This window comes from Mustelus asterias, chromosome 1 (assembly GCF_964213995.1).
Source record: "Mustelus asterias chromosome 1, sMusAst1.hap1.1, whole genome shotgun sequence".
Taxonomy (NCBI): domain Eukaryota; kingdom Metazoa; phylum Chordata; class Chondrichthyes; order Carcharhiniformes; family Triakidae; genus Mustelus; species Mustelus asterias.
Genome location: NC_135801.1, coordinates 124,986,029 through 125,013,988, shown reverse-complemented (window position 1 = coordinate 125,013,988; position 27,960 = coordinate 124,986,029). Strand labels below are relative to the sequence as shown.

Here is a 27,960-nt window from a genome sequence, read left to right as displayed (position 1 = left end):
GTTTATTATAGATAAACTGCAAGCAGGGGGCAGTTGCTAAAGTGACACACATCTTTAAGTTGGGACATTTCTTGGACTTAGCGAGCTTTAAGAAGCTTTTTTGGGCCTATTGTTATCAGACCAAGCAGCAAATGATTATCTCCAACATCATGGAGAAATTTACTGCATTAATGGCATTTCCCTTTCAGAGAGTTCAGCCGAACAAGAGGATCCTTAAAAAGCAGCTATTTTAAGTGTTTCCTAAGGTTGCATCAATGTTGCGACCTCTGAATGTGGTAGATAATTAAGTTGCAAAATCCAATGCTGTTTGGCAAGTCCATAGAAATAGAAATGCTCTGGCTTCCTTTGCAAGTTTTTCATAACAATATTTCCTCCTTTCAGTGAGTGTACAGCATGAAAGGTGCTGCTGCATGCATTTACGAGGATGAAAATGTGCCTCGCTGCGTCACTAGAAGGGAAATGATGTATGTATTGTGTGTTCCAGTTTTAGTTTCACTCTTACTTGAAGCAGTTGAGCAGAAAGCACCTAGTACTCTGACAATGACTGTTCTCATGTGCTTAGTCTTAATAAATGAACCCACAAAGTGTTTACCCAATCCCTCATGAGCGATTGGTGCCTTATGTCTTATACAGCACAAATAAGCTCAATAACTTATATCACTGTAAGAACAAGCGGTGGTTCCTCCTAAGTCACAGGAGTGGTAGCTAATCGACATCTTTAATGGAAGCCTCAACATGATAGCAAGGATGGAAAATGAGTAAGTATAGATATGACATTGTGAACAGTGTTAGTTTGTGCTACACAGCATGCGAAGATCCTTGTTTTGGCCAGACCACAGCAATACATCTGAGTGTTTTGAAAATGCAGTGTGGTGACTGTGAAGAAAAGCTTTGGAGACACGGTGTCGAGCAAATGCTCAAACATGGAGCTGGTAAGCAGACAGAGATTGCTGAGATTGCAGCACACAGCCTGTCAGTTCTGAAAGTGGGGCAGTGGGAATCAAAAACAATAAAAAACCATCATAAAAATCAGCCCAGAGAAGGTTGTGGCTATAACGGGGTGGCAATGGGAGTTGCTGAAAAATAAATTGAATATAAAACAACACTATTACTCTGTGGTGCATTCTTGCCACAACTTGTCTAGATGGGCTACACTGACACTCCGCTCAGGTACAACAGCAGAAGGAAGATCAAAAGTGATATTGTCACAATGTCTACAAAATTTTTGTTTGAACTGGGATGCAGCTGACCTAGTATCCAAATTCTAAATGTTTAAACAACGTACATAACTATGACTTCTTGATTCAGGTGTGTCGAAACCAAACAAGCAAGCTACAAAGATTCACCTAGCGATAGGACATTACGTTTTACACTGGCTGAACACATTAGAATTAACAGAAGAGTTTAAAAATCCTCAAAAGATATGGACAACATTGAAAGGCCAATTCACAATCAGATCAAACTTCCACATTGATCCCTTACAGTTCGCGTCATGTTGCCAACAGCCTAAAGAATCCATCAGCAGTGGATGCAAAGAAAAGGCTGTTTCTTGTGATTTTTCAGACACAGATAGCAGACAGAATTGTTGAGTTAGTGATCATATCCGCTCTTACAATCCCCACAATGCAAAAGGAGGTCTTTTGGCCCATCAAGCCTGCACCTACAACCATCTCACCCAGGTCCTATCCCCATAACCCCATGTATTTACTCTAGACCCCTGACACTAAAGGGCAATTTACCAGGGCCAATCATCTTTGGACTGTGGGAGGAAACTGGAGCACCCAGAGGAAACCCACACAGATACAAGGAGAACGTGCAAACTCCACACATATGTAAGTATTCCCAAAAGATCTGCTGTACAAGCCCCTTCACTCTCTTCACCACCAGCATACACTAGCAATCATGTTTATCATACACAAGATGCACTGCAGCAACTCCCCAGCAGCTTTCGGGAAATTGTTTATTGTGCATGCATTGTTACTAACAAGGAGGATAGGATAAACTCCGGAGGTTTGCATTAGAATCCGGAGGGATTAGGACAGGAACATAGCCCAAAGCCGTACCCACAGTCCGATCAACTTCTACCCCTTGTCGTTGAATATAGAATGGCAGGAAACAGCACAGAGACAGAGAAGTGTCCCATATGGGAAACAAAAATCAGAGAATACATTAAGAAGAAGGGGTGGCCCCTATGAGCAGAATCTTGTGCCAATACTGAGACAGGACCGGGATCCCTAGGGCAGAAGTATTGGGCTGACCTAAGGAAAGTTCAGGGAAAACAGGCAGACAAATGTGAGAAAGAAATTGCGATTGTGAGCTGCTTAGGACAGCTGCTAGGAACAGAAAAAGAATTAAACACAGTTCGTAAGGAACTGGAGGAATCGAAGCGGGCACAGGAGGAAAAGGAGGAGGAGATTAAGAAACTAAAAGGAACAGCAGCAGGAGAGGATAGAGCAGATAAGAGCCGAAAAGGACAGAGAGGCAGATGAATTAAAGAGAACCAACCAGGCAAATTTATTACATCTGGGCAATTTTCAAACCCAGTACGAGAGAGCCTACCAAGATGCCCAGCGCGCTGTCTTGGCCAAAGGTGAAGCTGAGCGGGCAGTAGCACGATTGGAAGCTAAGTGCACTGATCTGCAGGCAGCAATAAAGGTGCTACATCAAGTCAGTAAAGAACAGAGACAGGCAACCGCTGACCACTCCAAATGCCAGCGAGAAATTTCACTGCTGGAATCCCTATTATCAGTTCAAAACGGATTTATGTGAACCTTCGGGACAGTAAAGGAAGAGGAGATAGAGAATGTGGATTGGGGAGAGTTAAAGGAGAATGCTAGACTTTACGTTACGCAAACCGAGGATTGGGGTCCACCACCATCTTTCCCAGGGGAAGCCATACCCACCGTGCCCCCAGATTCACCTCCAGTACCGATGCACTCAGTGACGACTGAACGTCGGGTAGGAGAGTCTCAGGGCCCAGCTGTTACATACACGACCACATTTACAGTGGCACAGTTGGCCGAAATCACAAATAAAATCACAATTTTGAGCCTTCGGCTGATCCACACAGTTTCTTTGAGAATGTTAGGCAGCAGAAGATAATGCATGGGTTAGATGAAAGGGAAGAAGTGAAGCTGATAGTCATGTGCTTAAGCAAGTCTGTACAGTCTGCCCTGCCAACCCCTCAAAACGTCGGGGAAGGAACCTTAAACAAAATTAAGGAAGCGATATTGACCGTGGTAGGGTTTACTGAAGGGGATCCTGTAGTTGGGTTAAATACATGTAGACAGAGGAAAGGGGAACATCCGACTGCCTTTGCCGGTCGTTTGTGGATCCACTTCACGGGAGTATATGGGGAATTAGATCGGGCTAGATTAAATGAAGCTGATTCATCCAAATGGGCTCGGACATTAGTCTCGCACACCACAGAGGAAGGCAAGAAAGCCTGCGCTAATTTTGACCCCGCAGAGACCACACACAATGAATCATGGGTTCTCCGACGGTTAGCTCGAGTCTGGGAACAGGAAGTTCAGGGAGCCCCAACGTCACAGTCAGAAAGGGAGGCGAGAATGCTTCCGATGAGGGCTAGCCAGGGTCCAGCATGGAGAAACGAGGGGAGAGGGGATCACCAATACCAGAGCGGTACAGCTCCACCTTACACAGCAGCCCCAGGGAGAGATAGAGGGACATGTTTTAATTGCGGGCAGCCAGGACATTTTGCCCGAGATTGTAGGAGACCCCCGCCACCATATACACGGTCCCTGAGACTACCAGGACCACTGTATCCACCAGTTAGGGCAGCTCCTAGGTACGGGAGAGAGCCCCGCCCATCACCGATAGAAGGTCCTGGTCACCCTATGCATACCGTAAGCACGAGCCCACCACTGTATCCAACTGTCCCCGCCTATGGAACCCTAGATTGACGGTGCCCGGCCTCCCCAACCTGGATCTGTAGCATCAGGTGGGATAGCGTAGGGAGGCCCCTAGTTAACGGTGAGGTAAGAGGCCACCTCGTAGAATTCCTTTGGGATACCGGGGGCTCCCGAATTACCCCGAATATATCAAAATTAAAAACAGACATCCCTTGGCCAACTATCGGCACAATTACACTCAGTGGTTTCACAGGACACATGCAGGAGGGATGCATTACAGTCCCTGTACAGATCCGTCTAGGTAACATGGTGTGTGACCATCCGGTGGTGTTAGTTGAACACATCCTTGGGTCCGATTATTTGAATAAATGTAATCTTTCATTTGATCCAGCTAATCGATGCATTTGTCAGATGGCTACGATTAGCAGAGCGCCATCAATCATTCCAGTCGGGACATATGCTAATAGGGTTAGCACAATAGGGGAATTCTGGTTTGATCCCTTAACGATTAGTAGTGATCCAGCCATCAGGGAGGAGCTTCAAAGGAACAATGGGGTGTTTGCGCAGCACAAACATGATTGTGGTGTTAATTGAAGGGCCGGACCCGAAACCACAGAGACAATACGGTTTCCCCAGACAGGCAGAGGGGGAGGTGGCCAAAGTAATTGATAGTCTATTACAGCAGGGGGTGCTGAGACAAGTGGCATCCACAAAATGCGCCGATATGGCCTGTGAAGAAGGTAGATGGATCATGGGGATTAACAATCGATTATCGGGAATTAAATAAGGTTACCCCACTCACGGCCCCCACGGTGGCCACAAGCCCCGTTACCATGATGAGACAGGGAGCCCAGGCAAAGTTTTTCACGGTACTAGATATTAGTAACGGCTTCTGGTCCATCCCTTTAAATCGGTCTTGCCAGTACAAGTTTGCCTTTACCTTGCAGGGACAGCAATACACTTGGACTTGCCTACCACAGGGTTTCCATAATTCCCCGTCCATCTTCCACAGGCGACTAGCTACCAGACTAGAAAAGTTTTCCCGACCCGGTCCAATATGTAGATGATTTATTGTTACAGACTAACACCAAAGAGGAGCATATAACATTGCTGGATGAATTACTTGCATTGCTCCACTCATTAGGCCGCAAAGTCAACCTGAAAAAGACCCAAATTTTGCAACCCAAGGTTATATACCCAGGTACAGTGATTACCCATGGGAAGAGGGAGATTGAACAGAAAAGGATAGACTCCCTAGTGCACCTCCCACTGCCCCGAGATGTGAGTGCCCTCCGATCTTTCCTCGGTCTAGTAGGGTACTGTCGGAACCAGAGACGGCTTCGCCACCAAGGCAGCCCCACTTTCCGAATTGCTGAAGAAAAACGTGACCTGGAAGTGGACTGAGCAGCACACAGCTGCAGTAACCGATTTAAAGCTCACCCTCGCCACAGCGCCAGCCTTACTAGTCCCTGACCCAGATCTACCATACGCCTTAGAAGCTGCTGCCACTGACCACACACTTTCAGCAGTATTATTACAAGAAAGACATGCTAGACCAGGCCCAGTAGCCTATGCCTCACGAGTATTGGACCCAGTCGAACAGGGCTTCTCCGGGTGTGAACGACACCTGCTCGCGGTATTTTGGGCTGTGCAGCATTTCGCCGATATCACCGGACTGAACCCAATAACCGTCCTCACTGAACACACCCCAACCCAGCTTCTGCTGGATGGCCGCCTTAAAGATGGCTCAGTAAGCCAGGTCCGCGCTGCCCGTTGGACACGACTACTGCAGGGTCGGGACATCATTGTAAAGCGAACCAAAGTGCCCATGTCCCTGGCAGATAATTTAAATTATGGGGGAGATCTGCATGAGTGTTAGGTTATAGCCGCAAAGGACCCCACAGGTCCGTTTATCCCGAAACAACAGGAGAGACGATCAGGGACAAAACAGACAACCACCCAACAGACAGACTCAGCCATGAGAATTTATGTTGACGGTTCATCCACCAGAGAGGATGGGACCAGAATCACAGGATGTGGCATTTATGTGGAAAATCAACAGGGACAGCCACTAATAGAACTCGCCCGCAAACCACCCAGTCATTTGAGTGCTGAAGCTGCCCAACTAGCAGCAGTCGCATACGTAGTGAGTCATCCAGACCTATTCCCAACCCCCGCCAACATACACTCCGATAGCATGTACGTGTGCAACAGCCTGACCGAGTTCCTACCGTTATGGGAAGCCAGAGGCTTCATATCTGCAGACGGAAAGCCCCTACCATCAGCCCCCTTATTAAAATACGTTCTGCAGGCCACTGAAGGGCGCACTATGGGATTATTAAGGTTAGAAGCCACCATAGGACCTCCCACCTGGTGACTGTAAGGCTGATGCACTAGCCAAGGTTGGTGCTCGTACAGGACAGTTTTGGCAGCCACCTGTAGGACAGCGAGTCAATGCTGTGACCATTTGCCAAACTAATATAGCCGACCTGGTCCAGGCGCAGCGCACTGACAGTTCCCTAAAATAAATTTTAGAAGAAGTCTACCCAGTCCCATATGGGAAATGGAAGGACAAAATACAGATTCAGGAGGGTTTGATATTAAAGGCAGGCACATACATGGTCCTTACCCAGGACAGAAATCAGCTCATCTACCAGTACCATGACGGGCATGGCAATCGGGGCATAGAGACAACAATTGAATGATTAAAAGAATTATGTTGGTGGCCCGAACTGCACGATGACATTGCCCATTATATCGACAATTGTTTAATTTGTGCCTAGAACAACCCTGATAGGTATGCCAGAAAAGCGGAGCTAAGACACACACGCCCAGTAGAAGGCCCCTGGACAAATCTCCAAACTGATTATATCGACCCACTAACGCCATGTAGGAATGGATTTAAATACGTCCCAGTAATAATAGACACTTTCACCAAATGGGTCGAGGCATTCCCCACTAGATCCAACACAGCAAAGGCCACCACAAAGATATTAGCCCAGCAGGTGTTTATACGATGGGGTCTTCCCCGCAGCATAGAGTCCGACCAAGAGACACATTTCACTGGGCGGGTGATGCAGAACGTTATGGCTGTGTTTGGCATCAAGCAGAAATTCCATATCGCCGACCATCCACAATCCAAAGGAATCATAGAGCGCATGAACCGAACGCTAAAAGGGATCATTAGAAAGACAGTGCAGCAAAACAACACAACATGGGATACAGTACTTCCTTTTGCCCTCATGAAGGTACGCAACACCGTTTCCAGTTCTACTGGATTCACCCCCCGCACATTAATGACTGGCTGACCTATGAGGGGAGCTGAATATTTATTGGGGTTTGACTTAACTGAGCTGCTATCACAGCGCTCACCCACGGGATAGCCGTCCAGCAGAGAACCAAAAACATTAAAGCAGCCCAGTTAGCCGCGGCTGTCCGATTCGGAGTTAAAAAGAAACAGAGCAAGACATATTTCGATAAAAGGATACACCTGGTAGTATATACGGTTGGCCAGCAGGTGATGATTTCCCTCTACAACCCCAGTTCTTTCTTGTCCCCGAGATATGCAGGTCCGCACACCATCACCGACAAAATAAGCCCCTCAGTGTAGAAGGTCCTGATCGCCAACGGGAAAACTGGTTGGTTCCACGTCAATCAACTGAAAGCTTACGGGACTCAGAATAATCACTTCCACCATCTCTCATTAGAGATAGGGGAGGATGACACTAGGCGACCGGAATGGCCTCACCCAGGAAATGTATTTCCTCGGCCACTTTCTCATCCACTTTCAGGTTCAGACCAGACCCTTACCCCTACTACACTACAGTCCTGAGCCTCGTCCACACCTGAAGTGCCCCTAGGGGTACTGATCGACCCAGACATCACAGGAGACTTGCGCACCCTAGAGGACTGGCGCGATTCGTCAGATATCGGCCCTCGCAGCGTTATGGATTCTCCCATAAACATAAACCTTAACAGCCCCAGACCCAACAGTGAGGCCCTGACTAAACGACATCGGGCTATTTTGATGGGGACACCCGGTGCTGCATCCCCCACATGGATAAGGGACCAGACACATAGACTAATTAGACTGGGACACGAGGATGAAGGACTCCTGAACCCTGATTCAAACGCAGACCTCACAGTGCAGTCCAACGAACAGACACGGGTATGGAAACCAGGTGAGGAGATAATGATGGAGCCCCATGAGATGAATGATTCAGAAGATGACTCTCTGTTGGGCAATTGGTTAACGGAAATGCTGAATGAAGGAATCTAAGGTGCTCCAAATGATGAAATTCAGCCTACAGTACAGACCAGTGCAAGGTACAAGAATCTCTGATGGAAGCACCCACTTAAAAGCAGTTGTATACTGCTGGTACGATTAACCAGGTTATTTATACAATCCAATGCCTGCTCTTTTGCCACTTTTCTCTAGTTAAGACAGCATTAAGCCAACTATACAAATCTTTGAGGCAGCTATGCTGAATTTTAACGTCATTGAGGCGGCTGTGCTAAATTTAAAATCTTCAAGGCGACATTTTTAACAGGAAATAAAACAAACAAAACTCTTACAGTGCAAAAGCCTGGTACAATATGCAGCTGCTCTTAACCCGGCTCCTTAGCGTTCCAAGTGACACTAAGAATTTTATTTTTAGTGTTCTAATGATAGAAGGGCCGTCTCTTTGCCCCTAATGTTAAATGGACACATTTTTAACTCTTAGAGGCACTTGTGCTAAATTTTACATGCGGCCCGCTTTCAAACTCCAACACACTTATAGAACAGACACTTCTTCAGGTCATTACAGACCGACTCCAGTGCTGTTTGAATTCCTATAGTTAATGGTGACTGCTGCTAGACTAAAACTGGCCGCCTTGATTTTGCTGGCTTATTAAATAAGCTCTTTTCTGACAACCCCACGACTCGTCTATTTAACAATCTGAACAAAATTGCTCCGTACTGCTCCACAAAAAAAACGACATGCAAGCGACACTTGATATACCCGGGTCCTCCTGACCACACCACTCTCAAATAAGTGTTCAAAAAAAAAGGGGGGGGGACATGGACAGTTTAAATATATGTATATACATCAAATATTAGATGCAATAACAGTAGAAATTACATTGATCTCCTCAAGACAGCGACAGACGATGACAGAGATGCAACCTACAATCTACCTCATCGGACTCATCATCAGGATAAGCACACAGGACACTCCAAGCAAGATTAACTTGTGGTATCCCGGTTATTTATGGTTTGCCCCACCTGATGCAGGGGAATGTGAGGAGGGTGTGTTATGGGTGCACCCCTAGAAGAGCATCATGTTTGGGTGTAACAATCAGCGGCTGGTATATAAAAACGAAATGGCAGTTCAACTGAATGTTATCTGAGTGTCACCATAGCAGGGGAGTGGTGGGGATTTTCAATTAATGGGTGCCCTGAAATTGGATGTCTGGCCAACAGCCCAGAAAAAGGATTGGAGCTCGGTGTGGTGGACCTCAGTTGTGCCTTTGTCCTATATGGACCACCGTTGTGTGTGTTTGTCATACCTGGACACATCCCCTTCCAGTTTGGTTCCTCCCCTCAGCACCTAGTATAAAGGTGGCTGTCTCCTCCCCCTTGTTCAGTCCAGGTACGTTAGTTGTTGGGATCTGCTCCTGATTCTGTTGTGAATAAAAGCCTACACTTATATTGGCATATCGGTAGTCTTTCGCCTTATTGATAGCGCATCACTCGGGCAGCGGTGCCCCAGGATGCTCAGAGGGGAACTTTGCCTTGTATGAAATAAGAACTGGGCCGAAGCCAACCCCAAACCCATCCCACTCCCTTTGTCCTGAAGTCACCCCCGGACCACAGAATGGATTGATACAAAAACACACAGGGAAAACCCTGTATAACAGCATCCACCACGAATTGGTACCTGTGGTGGTGGATGTAGCTGGGACCCAACTCCAGAGTGGTGCTCTCCCCAATTTAAGAGATTATATCTCCACTTGACTCGCAGACTGTTAGGACGGAAGGTAGGAATGGATGAAAGACAGGAAAGATCCAGGAGGGAGTTAGTCAATGACATGGCCACAGCATACGGGGCAGGGGTAGCAACCATCAACGCCCTTGATTTAGCCGACCTGGACAATAAACTTAGGATTCTGACCCAACGGGTTAAACAGACACTAAGTTCCATCAATGAGGACAATCAGCAAGATGCTGAAGGGGAACTGACTGGGAACGCAGCCAGCAGCCACATGGTAGCTGTATTGGAAGGACACACTTTGAATAAACTGAAGGTCGATAAGTCCCCTGGGCCTGATGAAATGTATCCTAGGATTCTTTGGGAGGCAAGGGATGAGATTGCAGAGCCTTTGGCGTTGATCTTTGGGTCCTCGCTGTCCACGGGGATGGTGCCAGAGGACTGGAGAATGGCGAATGTTGTTCCTCTGTTTAAGAAAGGGAATAGAAATGACCCTGGTAATTATAGACCGGTTAGTCTTACTTCGGTGGTTGGTAAATTGATGGAAAGGGTCCTTAGGGATGGGATTTACGACCATTTAGAAAGATGCGGATTAATCCGAGATAGTCAGCACGGATTCGTGAAGGGCAAGTCGTGCCTCACAAATTTGATAGAATTTTTTGAGGAGGTAACTAAGTGTGTTGATGAAGGTAGGGCAGTTGATGTCATATACATGGATTTTAGTAAGGCGTTTGATAAGGTCCCCCATGGTCGGCTTATGATGAAAGTGAGGAGGTGTGGGATAGAGGGAAAGTTGGCCGATTGGATAGGCAACTGGCTGTCTGACCGAAGACAGAGGGTGGTGGTCGATGGAAAATTTTCGGATTGGAGGCAGGTTGCTAGCGGTGTGCCGCAGGGATCAGTGCTTGGTCCTCTGCTCTTTGTGATTTTTATTAATGACTTAGAGGAGGGGGCTGAAGGGTGGATCAGTAAATTTGCTGATGACACCAAGATTGGTGGAGTAGTGGATGAGGTGGAGGGCTGTTGTAGGCTGCAAAGAGACATAGATAGGATGCAAAGCTGGGCTGAAAAATGGCAAATGGAGTTTAACCCTGATAAATGTGAGGTGATTCATTTTGGTAGGACTAATTTAAATGTGGATTACAGGGTCAAAGGTAGGGTTCTGAAGACTGTGGAGGAACAGAGAGATCTTGGGGTCCATATCCACAGATCTCTAAAGGTTGCCACTCAAGTGGATAGAGCTGTGAAGAAGGCCTGTAGTGTGTTAGCTTTTATTAACAGGGGGTTGGAGTTTAAGAGCCGTGGGGTTATGCTGCAACTGTACAGGACCTTGGTGAGACCACATTTGGAATATTGTGTGCAGTTCTGGTCACCTCACTATAGGAAGGATGTGGAAGCGCTGGAAGGAGTGCAGAGGAGATTTACCAGGATGCTGCCTGGTTTGGAGGGTAGGTCATATGAGGAAAGGTTGAGGGAGCTAGGGCTATTCTCTCTGGAGCGGAGGAGGCTGAGGGGAGACTTGATAGAGGTGTATAAAATGATGAAGGGGATAGATAGAGTGAACGTTCAAAGACTATTTCCTCGGGTGGATGGAGCTATTACAAGGGGGCATAACTATAGGGTTCGTGGTGGGAGATACAGGACGGATATCAGAGGTAGGTTCTTTACGCAGAGAGTGGTTGGGGTGTGGAATGGACTGCCTGCAGTGATAGTGGAGTCAGACACTTTAGAAACATTTAAGCGGTTATTGGATAGGCACATGGAGCACACCAGGATGATAGGGAGTGGGATAGCTTGATCTTGGTTTCAGATAAAGCTCGGCACAACATCGTGGGCCGAAGGGCCTGTTCTGTGCTGTACTGTTCTATGTTCTACACCAAGACAATCAATCAAATTATCAGGGAAGAATTAGAGGATGATGACCGACAACAGAACCGGACTTTCTGTAGTGCATATGGACAGTGGATGATAGAACAGTTAAAGGAAAACCTAGAGCAGGTACACAATGGACAGGTTCCATCTTGGATTAGTGACGAACAGATGGAACACCTATTTACGGGTAAGAAACACCCCGAGTTATCTGGCTGCCAGATGCGACAGTTGACCAAAGTCTGGTTCAATGACGACTGCAAAGGGACTCCAGGGAAAGCCCTGGGAATGATATTAGGGCTCCCCATAATCACTGACGACCGGGTCGGACTGAGGGTCTTTGAAGTGGAGAATATAGGGACTATCCATGAGGATATCTGGATAGGGCACGACGGTACTTTACCATACGCAGTGGAGAAAGAAGAGAGGCTCATAGGCTCTGGACAAATGTCAGCAAACTGACAAAATAATCGCATGCCCATACCCAGTTTATTTAAATGAGTATGCACTATGTGGCTTCAGAACAAACACTAGCCGAAATTGCTCAGTAGAAGCTCGTAGCCTGGACACAGACATAACTCGGAAAACTCACAAGGGAGCAGGGAGATACTGTCTCACCACCTCCCTGAAACAATATCAGTATGGCGCAACACATTGTAACATTACTAACACTACATTCTGCATCAAACCAGACATACCAGCCAGGGTGGGCCTCATTCAACTAATAGACATCCATAAGAGGGAGAGGGTAGATTTGAACGCCACTGACGAGCTCCGACAGACTCTAAGGGAGTACAATGAGAAATATGACACAAGCCTAAAACTCCTGCCAGAGGAATTGAACCTGATTCGGGCAAAACTGGCTACAGTTCACAGAACCTTCACCAAAGTAATACAGCAGACCCAAGAGGTGAAAAGGGGAATTAAAGAAATTAAAGTCACCTCTTGGTGGGATGACCTTTGGAACTGGGGCTCAAACATCCAAATCCATCCATTTGTTCGCATTGTGTCACACCTGGCGGTATTACTGATTTTGTTCACCCTGGTATATCTAATCATCCTCACAGTCCAATTCAGTCGATGGAAAAAGAGGATCACCCAGAGGCAGGATGTAGGGTCCGCCCTTGAACCATGGTCCCCTCTAATTCAGTAGAGCAATGTTTACAGGAAGCCTGCCATTTTGCGATTTGTACTAATGAGCCGTTGGAAATCCTACTACCAAAATGAGCCTCAGATCTGCGAATACTTTATTGTAATGTTTGTTTGAATGTTGGTTTATAATTAGCTTATTGTAATAATGGTGTTTAGAACATATGGCTGTTTGTATTTGTAGAGTGTTGTTGTCTATAGCTTCTGGAATATGTTGTAGGGATGTATTATTACTGTGCATGCCAATACCTGGGCCTTGCTTGACTGTTGAGTGACTGGGGAATTCCTGACAGATACAGGTCCTGAGTTTGTGATCCATCACGCTTCGCGTTCAGGATCAAACGGGGGACTGTGGCCAAACGGGCCATCTAAAATGGCGATTTGTAAAGCATTCTGGGACAATTGGGCAAGAACTAAAACGACAGGCTGCAGCCTAAAAGACAGAGATAAACAGGCTGCAACCCAGACGACTGAATACACAGGATATGGGCCATCTCCAGGACAAAGGGAACTTTCTGGTCAAACTGGGTTGTTTCCAGACATAGGGGTGCCGTAACCCCTTATTTGGGAGGGAGATGTGTGTTGTACGTGCCCCCAGCATCTACAGACATGGCCGTTGGGGACACACCCAGAGATTGTTGTGGCAGCATCCGATTGAACTTTATTGATCAGGGTGATCAAGTCCTGATCGATTGATTGGCAATGGCCAAAAGGGGCGTGAAACCCAACGGGGCATAAACGGTGTTGCACAACCAAGAATCTCTCTCTCTCTCTGACCCCACGAGCGAGCTACAACACCGGTGACCGTCGCCAGCGACGACCAGCACGAGGAGAGCCACCACACCCGAGAAGGAAGGAAGACCAGAGCCAGAGTGCCAGACCAGACCAAAGGACCAGACGACGCAGAGGACGACCGAGACCAGCGCACAGATAAAGGCCAATATCTGCTTGGGTACTTGCCAGTCACACAAAGTTAAGTCAAGGTCTTGTATTGGACTTGAACTCTAGTATTTTCTGTAAGATAACTTATTGTTGGTTGGGTGGGTGATTATTGATTGTGTGTCTTAAATAAATATTGATTGAACTAACAAGATGTCTACTCGCAGTTATCTGTCCACTGTATAAGGGTTAAAACAGACTGTGCGGCAGGCACAACAACCAGCAATGGAAGCTCCCCTACAAGTCACACGCCATCCTGTCCTGGAACTATATTGCTGATCTTTCACTGACATTGTGTAAAAATCCTGGAACTTCCTTCCTAACAACATTGTTCACCACATGGGCTGCAACAGTTCAAGAAGGCAGCTTACCACTACTGTCTGAAGGACAATTAGGGATGGACAATAGATGCAGACATTGGCAATGATGCCGATATCTCACAAATAAATAAAATAAAATATGCTTTCCAGCTACTTGGCAATAATGTAATAATCTGTGACTTTATCTTCGCTGATTCTGTCACTTCTGAAAATGATTGATATTTATAACCAGTTCCTTTGGTTGATGTATATTGGAATGGAGTGCTACCTTCTCCCAGTCACTGGGAACTACTGCCCCAAGAGAAGGGGGAGAGGCCAATATTCCTGGCTCTCAATTCTAACATAATCAGCGCTAAGGAGTCAGCCAACCTTGCCTTTCCACCAGTGTCAAACCTCGGGTTCTGGGATAGAATAGAGACACATGTTTGAATCAAAGTTACATTTCCTTATGAAAAGATGCTGTAAACACCTGCAACAGTATCTAACATCCTCTAAACACCTGCAGCAGTATCTAACATCCTCTAAACACCTGCAACAGTATCTAACATCCTCTAAACACCTGCAACAGTATCTAACATCCTCTAAACACCTGCAACAGTATCTAACATCCTCTAAACACCTGCAACAGTATCTAACATCCTCTAAACACCTGCAACAGTATCTAACATCCTCTAAACACCTGCAACAGTATCTAACATCCTCTAAACACCTGCAACAGTATCCAACATCTTCCAACACCTGCTACAGTATCTAACATCCTCTAAACACCTGCAACAGTATCTAACATCCTCCAACACCTGCAACAGTATCTAACATCCTCCAACACCTGCAAAAGTATCTAACATCCTCCAACACCTGCAACAGTATCTAACATCCTCTAAACACCTGCAACAGTATCTAACATCCTCTAAACACCTGCAACAGTATCTAACATCCTCTAAACACCTGCAACAGTATCTAACATCCTCTAAACACCTGCAGCAGTATCTAACATCCTCCAACACCTGCAACAGTATCTAACATCCTCTAAACACCTGCAACAGTATCTAACATCCTCTAAACACCTGCAACAATATCTAACATCCTCTAAACACCTGCAACAGTATCTAACATCCTCTAAACACCTGCAACAGTACCTAACATCCTCTAAACACCTGCAACAATATCTAACATCCTCTAAACACCTGCAACAGTATCTAACATCCTCTAAACACCTGCAACAGTATCTAACATCCTCTAAACACCTGCAACAGTATCTAACATCCTCTAAACACCTGCAACAGTACCTAACATCCTCTAAACACCTGCAACAGTATCTAACATCCTCGAAACACCTGCAACAGTATCTAACATCCTCTAAACACCTGCAACAATATCTAACATCCTCTAAACACCTGCAACAGTATCTAACATCCTCGAAACACCTGCAACAGTATCTAACATCCTCTAAACACCTGCAACAGTATCTAACATCCTCGAAACACCTGCAACAATATCTAACATCCTCTAAACACCTGCAACAGTATCTAACATCCTCTAAACACCTGCAACAGTACCTAACATCCTCTAAACACCTGCAGCAATATCTAACATCCTCTAAACACCTGCAACAGTATCTAACATCCTCGAAACACCTGCAACAGTATCTAACATCCTCTAAACACCTGCAACAGTATCTAACATCCTCTAAACACCTGCAACAGTATCTAACATCCTCTAAACACCTGCAACAATATCTAACATCCTCTAAACACCTGCAACAGTATCTAACATCCTCTAAACACCTGCAACAGTACCTAACATCCTCTAAACACCTGCAGCAATATCCAACATCCTCTAAACGCCTGCAACAGTATCTAACATCCTCTAAACACCTGCAACAGTACCTAACATCCTCTAAACACCTGCAGCAATATCTAACATCCTCTAAACACCTGCAACAGTATCTAACATCCTCGAAACACCTGCAACAGTATCTAACATCCTCTAAACACCTGCAACAGTATCTAACATCCTCTAAACACCTGCAACAGTATCTAACATCCTCTAAACACCTGCAACAATATCTAACATCCTCTAAACACCTGCAACAGTATCTAACATCCTCTAAACACCTGCAACAGTACCTAACATCCTCGAAACACCTGCAGCAATATCCAACATCCTCTAAACACCTGCAACAGTATCTAACATCCTCTAAACACCTGCAACAGTATCTAACATCCTCTAAACACCTGCAATAGTATCTAACATCCTCTAAACACCTGCAACAGTATCTAACATCCTCTGAACACCTGCAACAGTATCTAACATCCTCCAAACACCTGCTACAGTATCTAACATCCTCTGAACACCTGCTACAGTATCTAACATCCTCTAAACACCTGCAGCAGTATCTAACATCCTCTAAACACCTGCAGCAGTATCTAACATCCTCGAAACACCTGCAACAGTATCTAACATCCTCGAAACACCTGCAACAGTATCTAACATCCTCCAACACCTGCAACAGTATCTAACATCCTCTAAACACCTGCAACAGTATCTAACATCCTCCAAACACCTGCAACAGTATCCAACATCCTCTAAATACCTGCAACAATATCTAACATCCTCTAAACACCTGCTACAGTATCTAACATCCTTTAAACACCTGCAACAGTATCTAACATCCTCCAAACACCTGCTACAGTATCTAACATCCTCTGAACACCTGCTACAGTATCTAACATCCTCTAAACACCTGCAACAGTATCTAACATCCTCCAAACACCTGCAGCAGTATCTAACACCCTCTGAACACCTGCACCAGTATCTAACATCCTCTAAACACCTGCAACAGTATCTAACATCCTCGAAACACCTGCAGCAATATCCAACATCCTCTAAACACCTGCAGCAATATCCAACATCCTGTAAACACCTGCAGCAGTATCTAACATCCTCCAAACACCTGCAACAATATCTAACATCCTGTAAACACCTGCAGCAATATCTAACATCCTGTAAACACCTGCAGCAGTATCTAACATCCTCCAAACACCTGCAACAATATCTAACATCCTGTAAACACCTGCAACAATATCTAACATCCTGTAAACACCTGCAGCAATATCTAACATCCTGTAAACACCTGCAGCAATATCTAACATCCTCTAAACACCTGCAACAGTATCTAACATCCTCGAAACACCTGCAACAGTATCTAACATCCTCTAAACACCTGCAGCAATATCCAACATCCTGTAAACACCTGCAGCAATATCCAACATCCTGTAAACACCTGCAACAGTATCTAACATCCTGTAAACACCTGCAGCAGTATCTAACATCCTCTAAACACCTGCAACAATATCTAACATCCTGTAAACACCTGCAACAGTATCTAACATCCTCTAAACACCTGCTACAGTATCTAACATCCTCGAAACACCTGCAACAGTATCTAACATCCTCTAAACACCTGCAACAGTATCTAACATCCTCTAAACACCTGCAACAGTATCTAACATCCTCTAAACACCTGCAACAATATCTAACATCCTCTAAACACCTGCAACAGTATCTAACATCCTCTAAACACCTGCAACAGTACCTAACATCATCTAAACACCTGCAGCAATATCCAACATCCTCTAAACACCTGCAACAGTATCTAACATCCTCTAAACACCTGCAACAGTATCTAACATCCTCTAAACACCTGCAATAGTATCTAACATCCTCTAAACACCTGCAACAGTATCTAACATCCTCTGAACACCTGCAACAGTATCTAACATCCTCCAAACACCTGCTACAGTATCTAACATCCTCTGAACACCTGCTACAGTATCTAACATCCTCTAAACACCTGCAGCAGTATCTAACATCCTCTAAACACCTGCAGCAGTATCTAACATCCTCGAAACACCTGCAACAGTATCTAACATCCTCGAAACACCTGCAACAGTATCTAACATCCTCCAACACCTGCAACAGTATCTAACATCCTCTAAACACCTGCAACAGTATCTAACATCCTCCAAACACCTGCAACAGTATCCAACATCCTCTAAATACCTGCAACAATATCTAACATCCTCTAAACACCTGCTACAGTATCTAACATCCTTTAAACACCTGCAACAGTATCTAACATCCTCCAAACACCTGCTACAGTATCTAACATCCTCTGAACACCTGCTACAGTATCTAACATCCTCTAAACACCTGCAACAGTATCTAACATCCTCCAAACACCTGCAGCAGTATCTAACACCCTCTGAACACCTGCACCAGTATCTAACATCCTCTAAACACCTGCAACAGTATCTAACATCCTCGAAACACCTGCAGCAATATCCAACATCCTCTAAACACCTGCAGCAATATCCAACATCCTGTAAACACCTGCAGCAGTATCTAACATCCTCCAAACACCTGCAACAATATCTAACATCCTGTAAACACCTGCAGCAATATCTAACATCCTGTAAACACCTGCAGCAGTATCTAACATCCTCCAAACACCTGCAACAATATCTAACATCCTGTAAACACCTGCAACAATATCTAACATCCTGTAAACACCTGCAGCAATATCTAACATCCTGTAAACACCTGCAGCAATATCTAACATCCTCTAAACACCTGCAACAGTATCTAACATCCTCGAAACACCTGCAACAGTATCTAACATCCTCTAAACACCTGCAGCAATATCCAACATCCTGTAAACACCTGCAGCAATATCCAACATCCTGTAAACACCTGCAACAGTATCTAACATCCTGTAAACACCTGCAGCAGTATCTAACATCCTCTAAACACCTGCAACAATATCTAACATCCTGTAAACACCTGCAACAGTATCTAACATCCTCTAAACACCTGCTACAGTATCTAACATCCTCTAAACAGCTGCAACAATATCTAACATCCTGTAAACACCTGCAACAATATCTAACAAGCTCTAAACACCTGCAACGTTATCACATCATCTTACTGTGTAGCAGCAAAAACAATCGCTTGCAGACTGTATCTTGCGAGTGAGCTTGGTCAGTGTAATGAGGAAGAATCTTTGGATGGGCCGTACCAGACTTCGGCAGACATAACACTGATGCTGTAATGTTTCTGGTACGCACATGGTCAGATCAGGAAATTAGCCTTATAAACCTTGAACTTAAACCGATGGATTCTATTTTTAAGTGGACATTAAGATAGCCTTTCTGGCTACGGAAAAAAGATCTGTCCTGACTAATTTCTGCATTTACCTCTTTGTTTAAAACATTTAAATTCGATGCTGGTAGGGCTCAGACTGTGTTGATATAAGACAGGGTAAGTTTTGGGCCAAATGGTTTGTTCCGGAAAAAAATATGAAATACGGCCCCTGCCTGCAGGGGTTGTACACAGCTGTTGTTTTATTAAGGACAGCTCTCTAGCATTCTGTAGGCTTTTCCACGTTGAGGAAAAGAAAGTACTTGAGCATGTGGACAAGTGTTAAAGACAGATCGGAGTATTTCTCAAAACCACACTTCTTTCTGGGTTAGAAGCTTCAGTGATTACCCCCCACTTTGTTTCCAAATTGCATAAAACCCCCACTGGACCAGTAAGCTATTATTTATACAGGGTGGAATATCAGTTCCACATGTCAGCAGTTCGGAATAAGCCGTTATAACTCATCACTGCTCAGGCTGCTGCTGGCTGATAATGGAAACTAACTTTTTTGGTGCCTTTTACTGGTTTGACAATACGTATTTTCCCCACTGATCAGCACCAATCCGAGTGTGCGTGCAAGAGTCAGGGCCTGTTTGTCTTGGATAGACAGAATTCTTTTACAAATGCCCTGCTGTCAATAATGAAGTAGCAAAAGACCAAAAATGAACTTCATGTCACTCATCTTCCACAAAATACACAGCAGCAGATATAATAAACAACAGGGATTGAGTTTTAGTGCACTGAACACGTGCCACGATCTTTTCCCAGCCCCAGAACCAATTAATTAGTTCTCTTTAGACATGGTGTAGCATTGTGAAGGATAAATCAAAACCAACATGCTCAAAACAGTTCAAACTCCCGTGGACACATTTTCTCAACACGGGAATAAATAACCACTTTTTAAATGGTTAAATATCACAACCTTTAATTGAAAAGGCTAATGCAACAAAAGGAGGAAAAACTAAAAGGAGAAAAATTAATGAATCATCAGCTGGTTTTCACATTTACAAATTTGTGCTTACTTTAAACTTGTATCAACAAACGTCAAAGGGAGCATTTACTTTAAAATCAAGCGCACTTACCCATTGCATTACAGAAAACCTACATAGGATCAATTATAGTTCCACATAAACCTTTCATTGAGCTGCAAGCCCAATTTTATCAATTAATTTTATATTTATTCTTAGCAACAAATAGCGATTACTTTTTGAATCAACTGGGTAATCGAATTTGCTGTGCTACTGGGCACTTACTCCAGAAAGCTGGTGATATAATCTCTGCTGCACGTAGACCAGGAAAACGGATTGGTGTTGGCAGTAATATGAGCTGCCATGAGCTTTGCTGCTTCATGACCTTTCGTCCCACAGGAGTTTCCAATTCCATCATGGTTCATGCCGAAACTGTCAAGAAAGAAGTACTGTATTAGCCGAGTGTGCAGCCAGACAACTATCTATCATGACCACCATCTAACATTCAAAGCACTGAGTGTCTTGATGCACAGCATCCGTCTCGGTACAGGGAGGCTTTCAACACCCCCGTACGTGTTCAGAGAAATGACTCCTCATGATTAAGTATGTTGATGTACATCTATTCTCAAAACAATTTCTATTCCAGTCTTCCTTCATATTGAAGCATTCAGTGGATGTGGTGTTTAACAGACTCTCTTGGGGATTTTTAACACATTCACAACTTTGCATGGCTAGAGCATAAGCTCTAAAATACATAATGATATGCAACGGTCAGCAGAAAAATGCCTCACTCCATGAATAGGAACAAAACAAATGACAAGATTATGATTAATGATTGTCCACATGTCCTTCATATCGAGCATTTAACAAAAATTACGTGACTGCTATGTTTTTACCTCCGACCCAACCTGAGAGTGCCGCATTCGCTATGCAGCTGAGACATTAGAAAGAAAACCTTTGCAGGCATAATGCAAAAGGTTAGAAATTGGCGTACTCACACTTGTTTTCTGATAAAAAGGGACACATTGCAATCAAATGTAGCGTCAGAAAGCCTGTACCAATTTGTTAAATTCCTAAGACACCTAAATGGCCGCATATATTAATGGTTAGGTTTCTCTCATTGTAAATGAGAGGTTTAACGTGCATTGGAAGTATGTCTTGTTGAAATCCATTCACGAGTCTTGCAGCAACTGATGTTCCTGCCTTGCCCCATTCTTTCAGATCATTAAAAAGAATCCTTCCTTTGGTCAGTTGGAATAGGACTGCTTCCTCAACTTCGCCCTCATTGCACACCTGGGTTTTTTCCAGGGGTTGTCTCGGGAAACCCCTCTCAGGATTTACCTGTGCTTCATTGCCAGTGAAGCGGGAGGCTCAGAACTGAATTTTCCCATGTGGCAAGTTGCCTTTAGAATCATGATAGGCTGTAGTGGCCACCCCACAATATGTAGATGAACTCTGAAGAAATTCCTGGCAACCCTGGGCCTTTCAGTTTAGGTGCACATTTCCTCTGAAAGCCCAGACAAAAGTTGAGTCAAATAGTATACATTAACCTTCTTCTGAGCAGCAAATAAGAGAGCTTACTCAACCCTGCTGCGGCACTCTAACGAAAGCTTTACAATTAAAAGATCTGGCCATTAAAACCATAGAAAAATCTTGAGTGAAACAACTGCATAGGTACTTGAGAGAGGCGTTGCCCATCAGACTAGGAAGCCTGACAGTGACTTAATGATCTAGATATCTAGAGCTATGGAATCTTCACATTTAAGAAAACTGTGAACGATGCCTTAAATCGCCAGGGACCCGGGTTCAATTCCAGTCTCGGGTCACTGTCTGTGTGGAGTTTGCACGTTCTCCCTGTGTCTGCATGAGTTTCCTCCGGTTGCTCCAGTTTCCTCCCACAGTCCAAAGATGTGCGGGTTAGGTTGTTTGGCCATGCTAAATTGCTCCTTAGTGGCAGGGGGCCAGGGTAATTACTGAGGGGATGAGGGGGATTGTTATCTGTGCAGGCTCAATGGGCTGCAAGGCCTCCTTCTGCACTGTAGGGATTCTATGATTTTGCACCATAAAGTTTTAATGAGATTGAAGTGGCTGCTGTCATTAATCTGGAATTCGCTGCCGTGGTGACACTGGTATCAAATGCCAGCAATTGGATGATGATGATGCTACCCGATCCTCAAGTGACAAATGCATGTCAACATTGACTGGACAATTCATTTGGATACATTGCAGTGTGGTCACTGTTCAAATGGTGGGGATCATGTCCCCATGTGTGAATCATCATTTAGGGAAGTTGCCATTTAAAATACTTACAATGTTTATTCCCCTATACACATACAATGAAATATTACAATGTACCTTGAACATTAACCATTTTACTGCTGAAAAATATTGTTAACGGATTTCTATTAAAGGTACTTAGATAATTCAATAAAACAAAAGCACAATACTGTGGATGCTGGAAATTAAAAGTAAAAACATAAACTCAGCAGAGTGAAACACATTTAATGTTTCAAGTCCATATCATCCTTCTCTCTCCACAGATGCTGCCAGACCTGCTGAGTTTATCCAATGTTATTAAATATGTGAATTCAATAGCATGTCCTCACATATAAATCCATTAATCCTATAAATTAAAATGGGCTGAAGAGATTAATTGATATTTGAGATGATTTTAAATTTAATAACAAGAGCACAAACCTCAATAGGAATCAATTCTGGTGGTAATATCATATTAGAGATACAGAAATCAATATACTTTTTATAAAGGGTACAGGAACATAAATGAAGGTAACGTAAAGTTTCATGTGGAACCAAGGGGACTTTCACATAATAAATTCTTAAGCTAATATACACACGGTGATTTAAACCTTGTTGCTGGTACAGTGTGACATTCTGGTGGCATAAAATCCATTTGCTTAATGAGACTTAAAATTTAACGAGAAAATGTTCAGTTGATTGACAGCAAGAACTTTAAAGTGCATTATAGAATTTAGCCCTTCCACAGACATAGGCAACTTACTAGCTAAGAGATGATTTACAGATAGTGTGCACACCAGTGCTATATTGCAACCCACCAGCACCGATGTGCAACACTCAGTATTCTCTGGCTGACCAGTGCCATTCTGTTACCTACCAACACCACTGTGTAATGGTCTAACAATCAACAATAATCGAACTAGATTCAATTCAACAAAACATGGATCATTGTTTATTTAGATGGTGTGGGGATGGTGGGGGTAGGTGCAGAGCTATTACTAACTTTCAGCAAAGTGACGTAAAAACCTCAAGAAATTACGGGTGACGCAAGTCATAGCACATCACTCATACCAATACCTCCCAGTACATCAGTGCCATAACAATGATGTATATCTTAGGTATGACATTGCTATTGCCCAAATTTTCAGGAAAGTTTTGCCACTGTTTAGTTCCACTGAAATCTCTCTGACTTCCCGTTGTTCTTGGCCAGAGTTTCCCAGCTCTGCTGCGGTGGGACCCGCCACGGGGGATGAAATCACCCAGTGCGACTGGACAATCTCAGTGGGGGTGGGGGCCAGTAAATCTTGCACCTTAGAATCGTAGAATCCCTACAGTGCAGAAGGAGGCCATTTGGTCCATCAAGTTTGCACCAACCACAATTCCACCCAAGTCCTTTCCCTGTACCCCACATATTACCCTGCAAGTCCCCTGACACTAAGGGATAATTTGGCATGGCCAATCAACCTAATCCATACATCTTTGGAGTGTGGGAGAAAACGGGAGCACCCAGAGGAAACCCACACAGACACGGGGGGAATATGCAAATTCCACACAGACAGTGACCCGAGGCCGGAATTGAACCTGGGGGGTCCCTGGCGCTGGGAGGCAGCAGTGCCAACCACTGTACCACCCTTGTCTCTATCTCCTCCTTATTTTATAGTGGGTGTGATAATATTTTGAGTACCTTAACACATCAAATAATTTCAGGAGGCTCAATTAAGTCACGGGCATGACAATCATGGAACACACTTCACATTTTGATCATCACTGGGTTTGAGAACATACAAACAAGGAGCAGCAGTAGGCCATTCAGCCCCTCCAGCCTGCTCTGCCATTTAATAAGATCATTGTTGATCTGATAGCATTCTCAAATCCCACCTACCCCCGATAACATTTCACCTCCTTGTTTCCCAAGAATCTATCCACCACTGTCTCAAAAATATTCAAGGACTCTGCATCACCACCTTTTAAAGAGAGTTCCACAGACGCACAAACCTCTGAGTGAAAAAATTCACCTCATCTCCATTTTAAATGGGTGACCCCTTATTTTTAAAAATGATCCCCTAATTCTAGATTCTCCTACAGAAGTCTCCACATCCACCCTGTCAAAACCTCGCAGAATCTTACATGTTTCAGTCAAGTTACCTCTTACTTTTCTAAACTCCAGCAGATACAAGCCCAGCCTGTTCAACCTTTCCTCATAAGACAACCTCCCACTCCTGATGTTAGTCTGATAAACCTTCTCTGAACTGCTTCCAGTGCACTTACATCCTTCCTTAAATAAGATGACCAAAACACTATACCAGATGAGGTCTGTATCACTGAAGCATCACCTTCCTCCTTTTGTATTCATTTTCCCTTGCAATAAATGATAACATTCCATTAGCTTTTCTAATGACTTGCTGTACCTGCTTACTAGCCTTTTTTGATTTGTGCACTAAGACACTCAGATCCTTCTGCACCTCAAAGCTCTGAAATCTCTCACCATTTCGATAATATGCTTTTTTTTATTCTTCTTGTCAAAATGGGCAATTTCACATTTTCTCAAATTGTACTCAGGTTAACTTTAATCACTCAAAGTTAACCTGAGTGGTTGACTTTGCTCACTCAGTTAACCTATCTATATATTTTTATAGCCTCTTTATGTCCTCTTCACAACTTACTTTCCTACTGATCTTCGTGTCATCATCAAATTTGGCAACTATCCCATCCATCTCATCATCCATGTTATTTACATAAATTGTGAACAAAAGGGATCCCAGCACTGATCCCTGCAGCACACCACATCTTACCAACCTGAAAAACACCCATTTATGCCTATTCTCTGTTTTCTGTTAGCATGCCAATCATCTATCCATGCTTCCTGTTAGCCAGCTAATCATCTATCCGTGCCAGTATATCACCCTCCAATAGCATGAGCTTTTAATTTCTGCAATAACCTTTCATGTGGAATTTTATCAAATGCCCTCTAGAAATCTAAGTACAGTACATCCACTGGTTCCCCTTTATCACAGCATCTGATACTTCCTCAAAAAACTCCAATAAGTCAGTTAAATATGACTTCCCTGTCACAAAACCACATTGACCCTGCCTGGTTAACTTAAACTTATCCAAGTGCCCTGCTATAACGTCTTTACTAATAGCTTCTAACATTTTTCCTCTGACATATTAAGCTAACTGGCTGGTAGTTTTCCACTTTGTCTCCTTCCCTTTTTGAATAATGGAGTACCATTTACCCAATCTCTCTTCATAAGACAGTCCCACCATCCTCAGAACATGTCTGGTAAGCCTTTGTTGTATTCTATCGATGGTAATAATATCCTTTCTGAGGTAAGGAGATAAAAACTGCACATAGTACTCCAGGTACGGTCTAGCCAAGCTTCCATACAGTTAAAGCAAGATCTCACTACTTCTATACTCAAATTCCCTTGCAATAAAGGCTAACATTCCATTAGCCTTCCTAATAGCTTGCCGCACTTGCATATTAGCCTTCAGTAACTAATAGACAAGGACACTCAGGTCCTTTTGTACATCTAAACGTTCTAATTTCTTACCATTTAGGAAATACTCTGTACATCTGTTCCTTCTACTAAAATGGATTACCTCACATTTTTTCACATTATATTCCATCTGCAACACTTTTGCCCATTCACTAAGTCTGTCCAAATCCTCTTGTAGCTGCTTTGCATTTGTATCATCTGCAAACTTAGAAAGATTACATTTGGTTCCCACATCCAAATCATTGCTGTATATCATGAACAGCTGGGGCCCAAGTACTGATTTTTGCGGTACTCCACTAACCACAGTCCGCCAATGCAAGAATGACCCATTATTGCTACTCTCTGTTTTCTGCCTTTGAGCCAAACCTTAATCCATGACAGTATGTTGCCTCCTATCACATGAGCTTTTATATTGCTAATTAACCTCCTGTGGTTAATTAACCTCCTGTCACGGACTTCTCCCAGCAATGAGCCTACCTGTCCTGAACAAACTCAAGGAACATAAGATAGCATGGACTAAGCAAAGAACTCTTCTGGTGAACAAGCACCCTCTCTCCACAGACATTCAAACAGAGAGAAAATACTGTGGATGTTGTAAATCTGAAATAAAAACAGAGAGTTCTGGAAACAATCATTTGGACAGACAGCATCTGTGGAAACAGAAACAGAGCTAGTATTTCAGGTTGATGACCTATCAACGGAACTGGAAGAAGTTAGAGATCTAACAGTTAATAAGTAAGTTCAGAGCCAAGGGTTCTGCTTGACCTGCTTAGTGTTTCCAGAATTTTCTGTTCCACCCTAGCACAGACCTTTCCCTTTGTTCTTTCCTCCCGCCCCATTGCCTGGTTCAAAGATACTGCCTGATCTGCTGAGTGTTTGCAGCATTCTCTATTTTTATTCGCTTCACCCAATCTGTCATGGATTCTACCCAGTTCATCTCCTTTGATAAGTTTCTGCAAATTTGTTAGTTGCTAATCGTGATTAACACAACAAACGTCAAACTTTCTAGCTATAAATTACCGAAGCATTATCAAACATAAGTGGCTCAGCTGGCAGTCCACTCTGCGCATTCACAGTTCTGGGGAAAAAAACTTAAAATCCTCTGGGAAAGGGAGGAAAAACTGGCAGTCCACGTGAGAATGCCTCCTCCTGGTGACTCAACCAAGGCGTGGCATGATGGGAAGATGGAAAACTGCGCAGGAGGCCTGGGACCTTTCCATATGGTTTAACAGCAGCTTACACTGCTGAGTGAACCAGAAGTCTTGGGACATCTGCAGACTGAACAGTTTTCTGATCTATGGAGCAAACCGTGGGAAAGAAATTACAAAAATAAGTGAATCAGAGTAATGGGAAAGTAAACTGGACTGGTATATAGGGAGTGGCTGAGAAAGTAAAGAAGTTATATCTTGAACTTGTGAAAATATTTGAAGTGTGTGTGCGAATATGTAGTACTTCTTTTAAAAAAACTAGTCTTTTGATGATTCAATTACTCCAAAATGATCAGAAGGAAATTCAGTTTTAGTTTTGTGATGAGGGTCATGGCAAAGACCCATGCCAAACTTACAGCTGAAAGTCACCCAACTCAGTACTGGGTCAGACCTTTTCCGCACGTTCCCAGTGGCCATTTAAGACATTAGAAGTCAACTGTGGTGGGGTAAGTAAGTGTAAAAATGTCATTGCTATGGAGCCAGGAAGGTGTGTACCTCCAATTCCACAGTGTCCGGATCAGCATTCCCACTCCACCACACAATATGCTTTTGGGCTATTAGCTGGTGAGGTCAGTGGGCTGACGTTCAGTTCCTTAAAATGGACAAGCTGTCTGTGGAGGTGTGACTAACACTGGCAGCGTACCCAAATTATAATATGTATGAGACCCATTCATAACCTGGCCTCAGGCCAACCAGTCGCAGTGCCCG

General features: G+C 44.0%; 1 protein-coding gene across 1 annotated transcript in view; it reads right to left on the bottom strand.

Moving 5' to 3' along the window:
* Positions 1 to 27,960, bottom strand: part of adamts6 (ADAM metallopeptidase with thrombospondin type 1 motif, 6) — a 268,724-nt gene that overhangs the window by 106,934 nt on the left and 133,830 nt on the right. Inside the window, exon 10 of the mRNA XM_078218220.1 lies at positions 20,574 to 20,720. Within this exon, the coding sequence (XP_078074346.1) occupies positions 20,574 to 20,720 (147 nt within the window). The remainder of the gene's footprint in view (positions 1 to 20,573; positions 20,721 to 27,960) is intronic.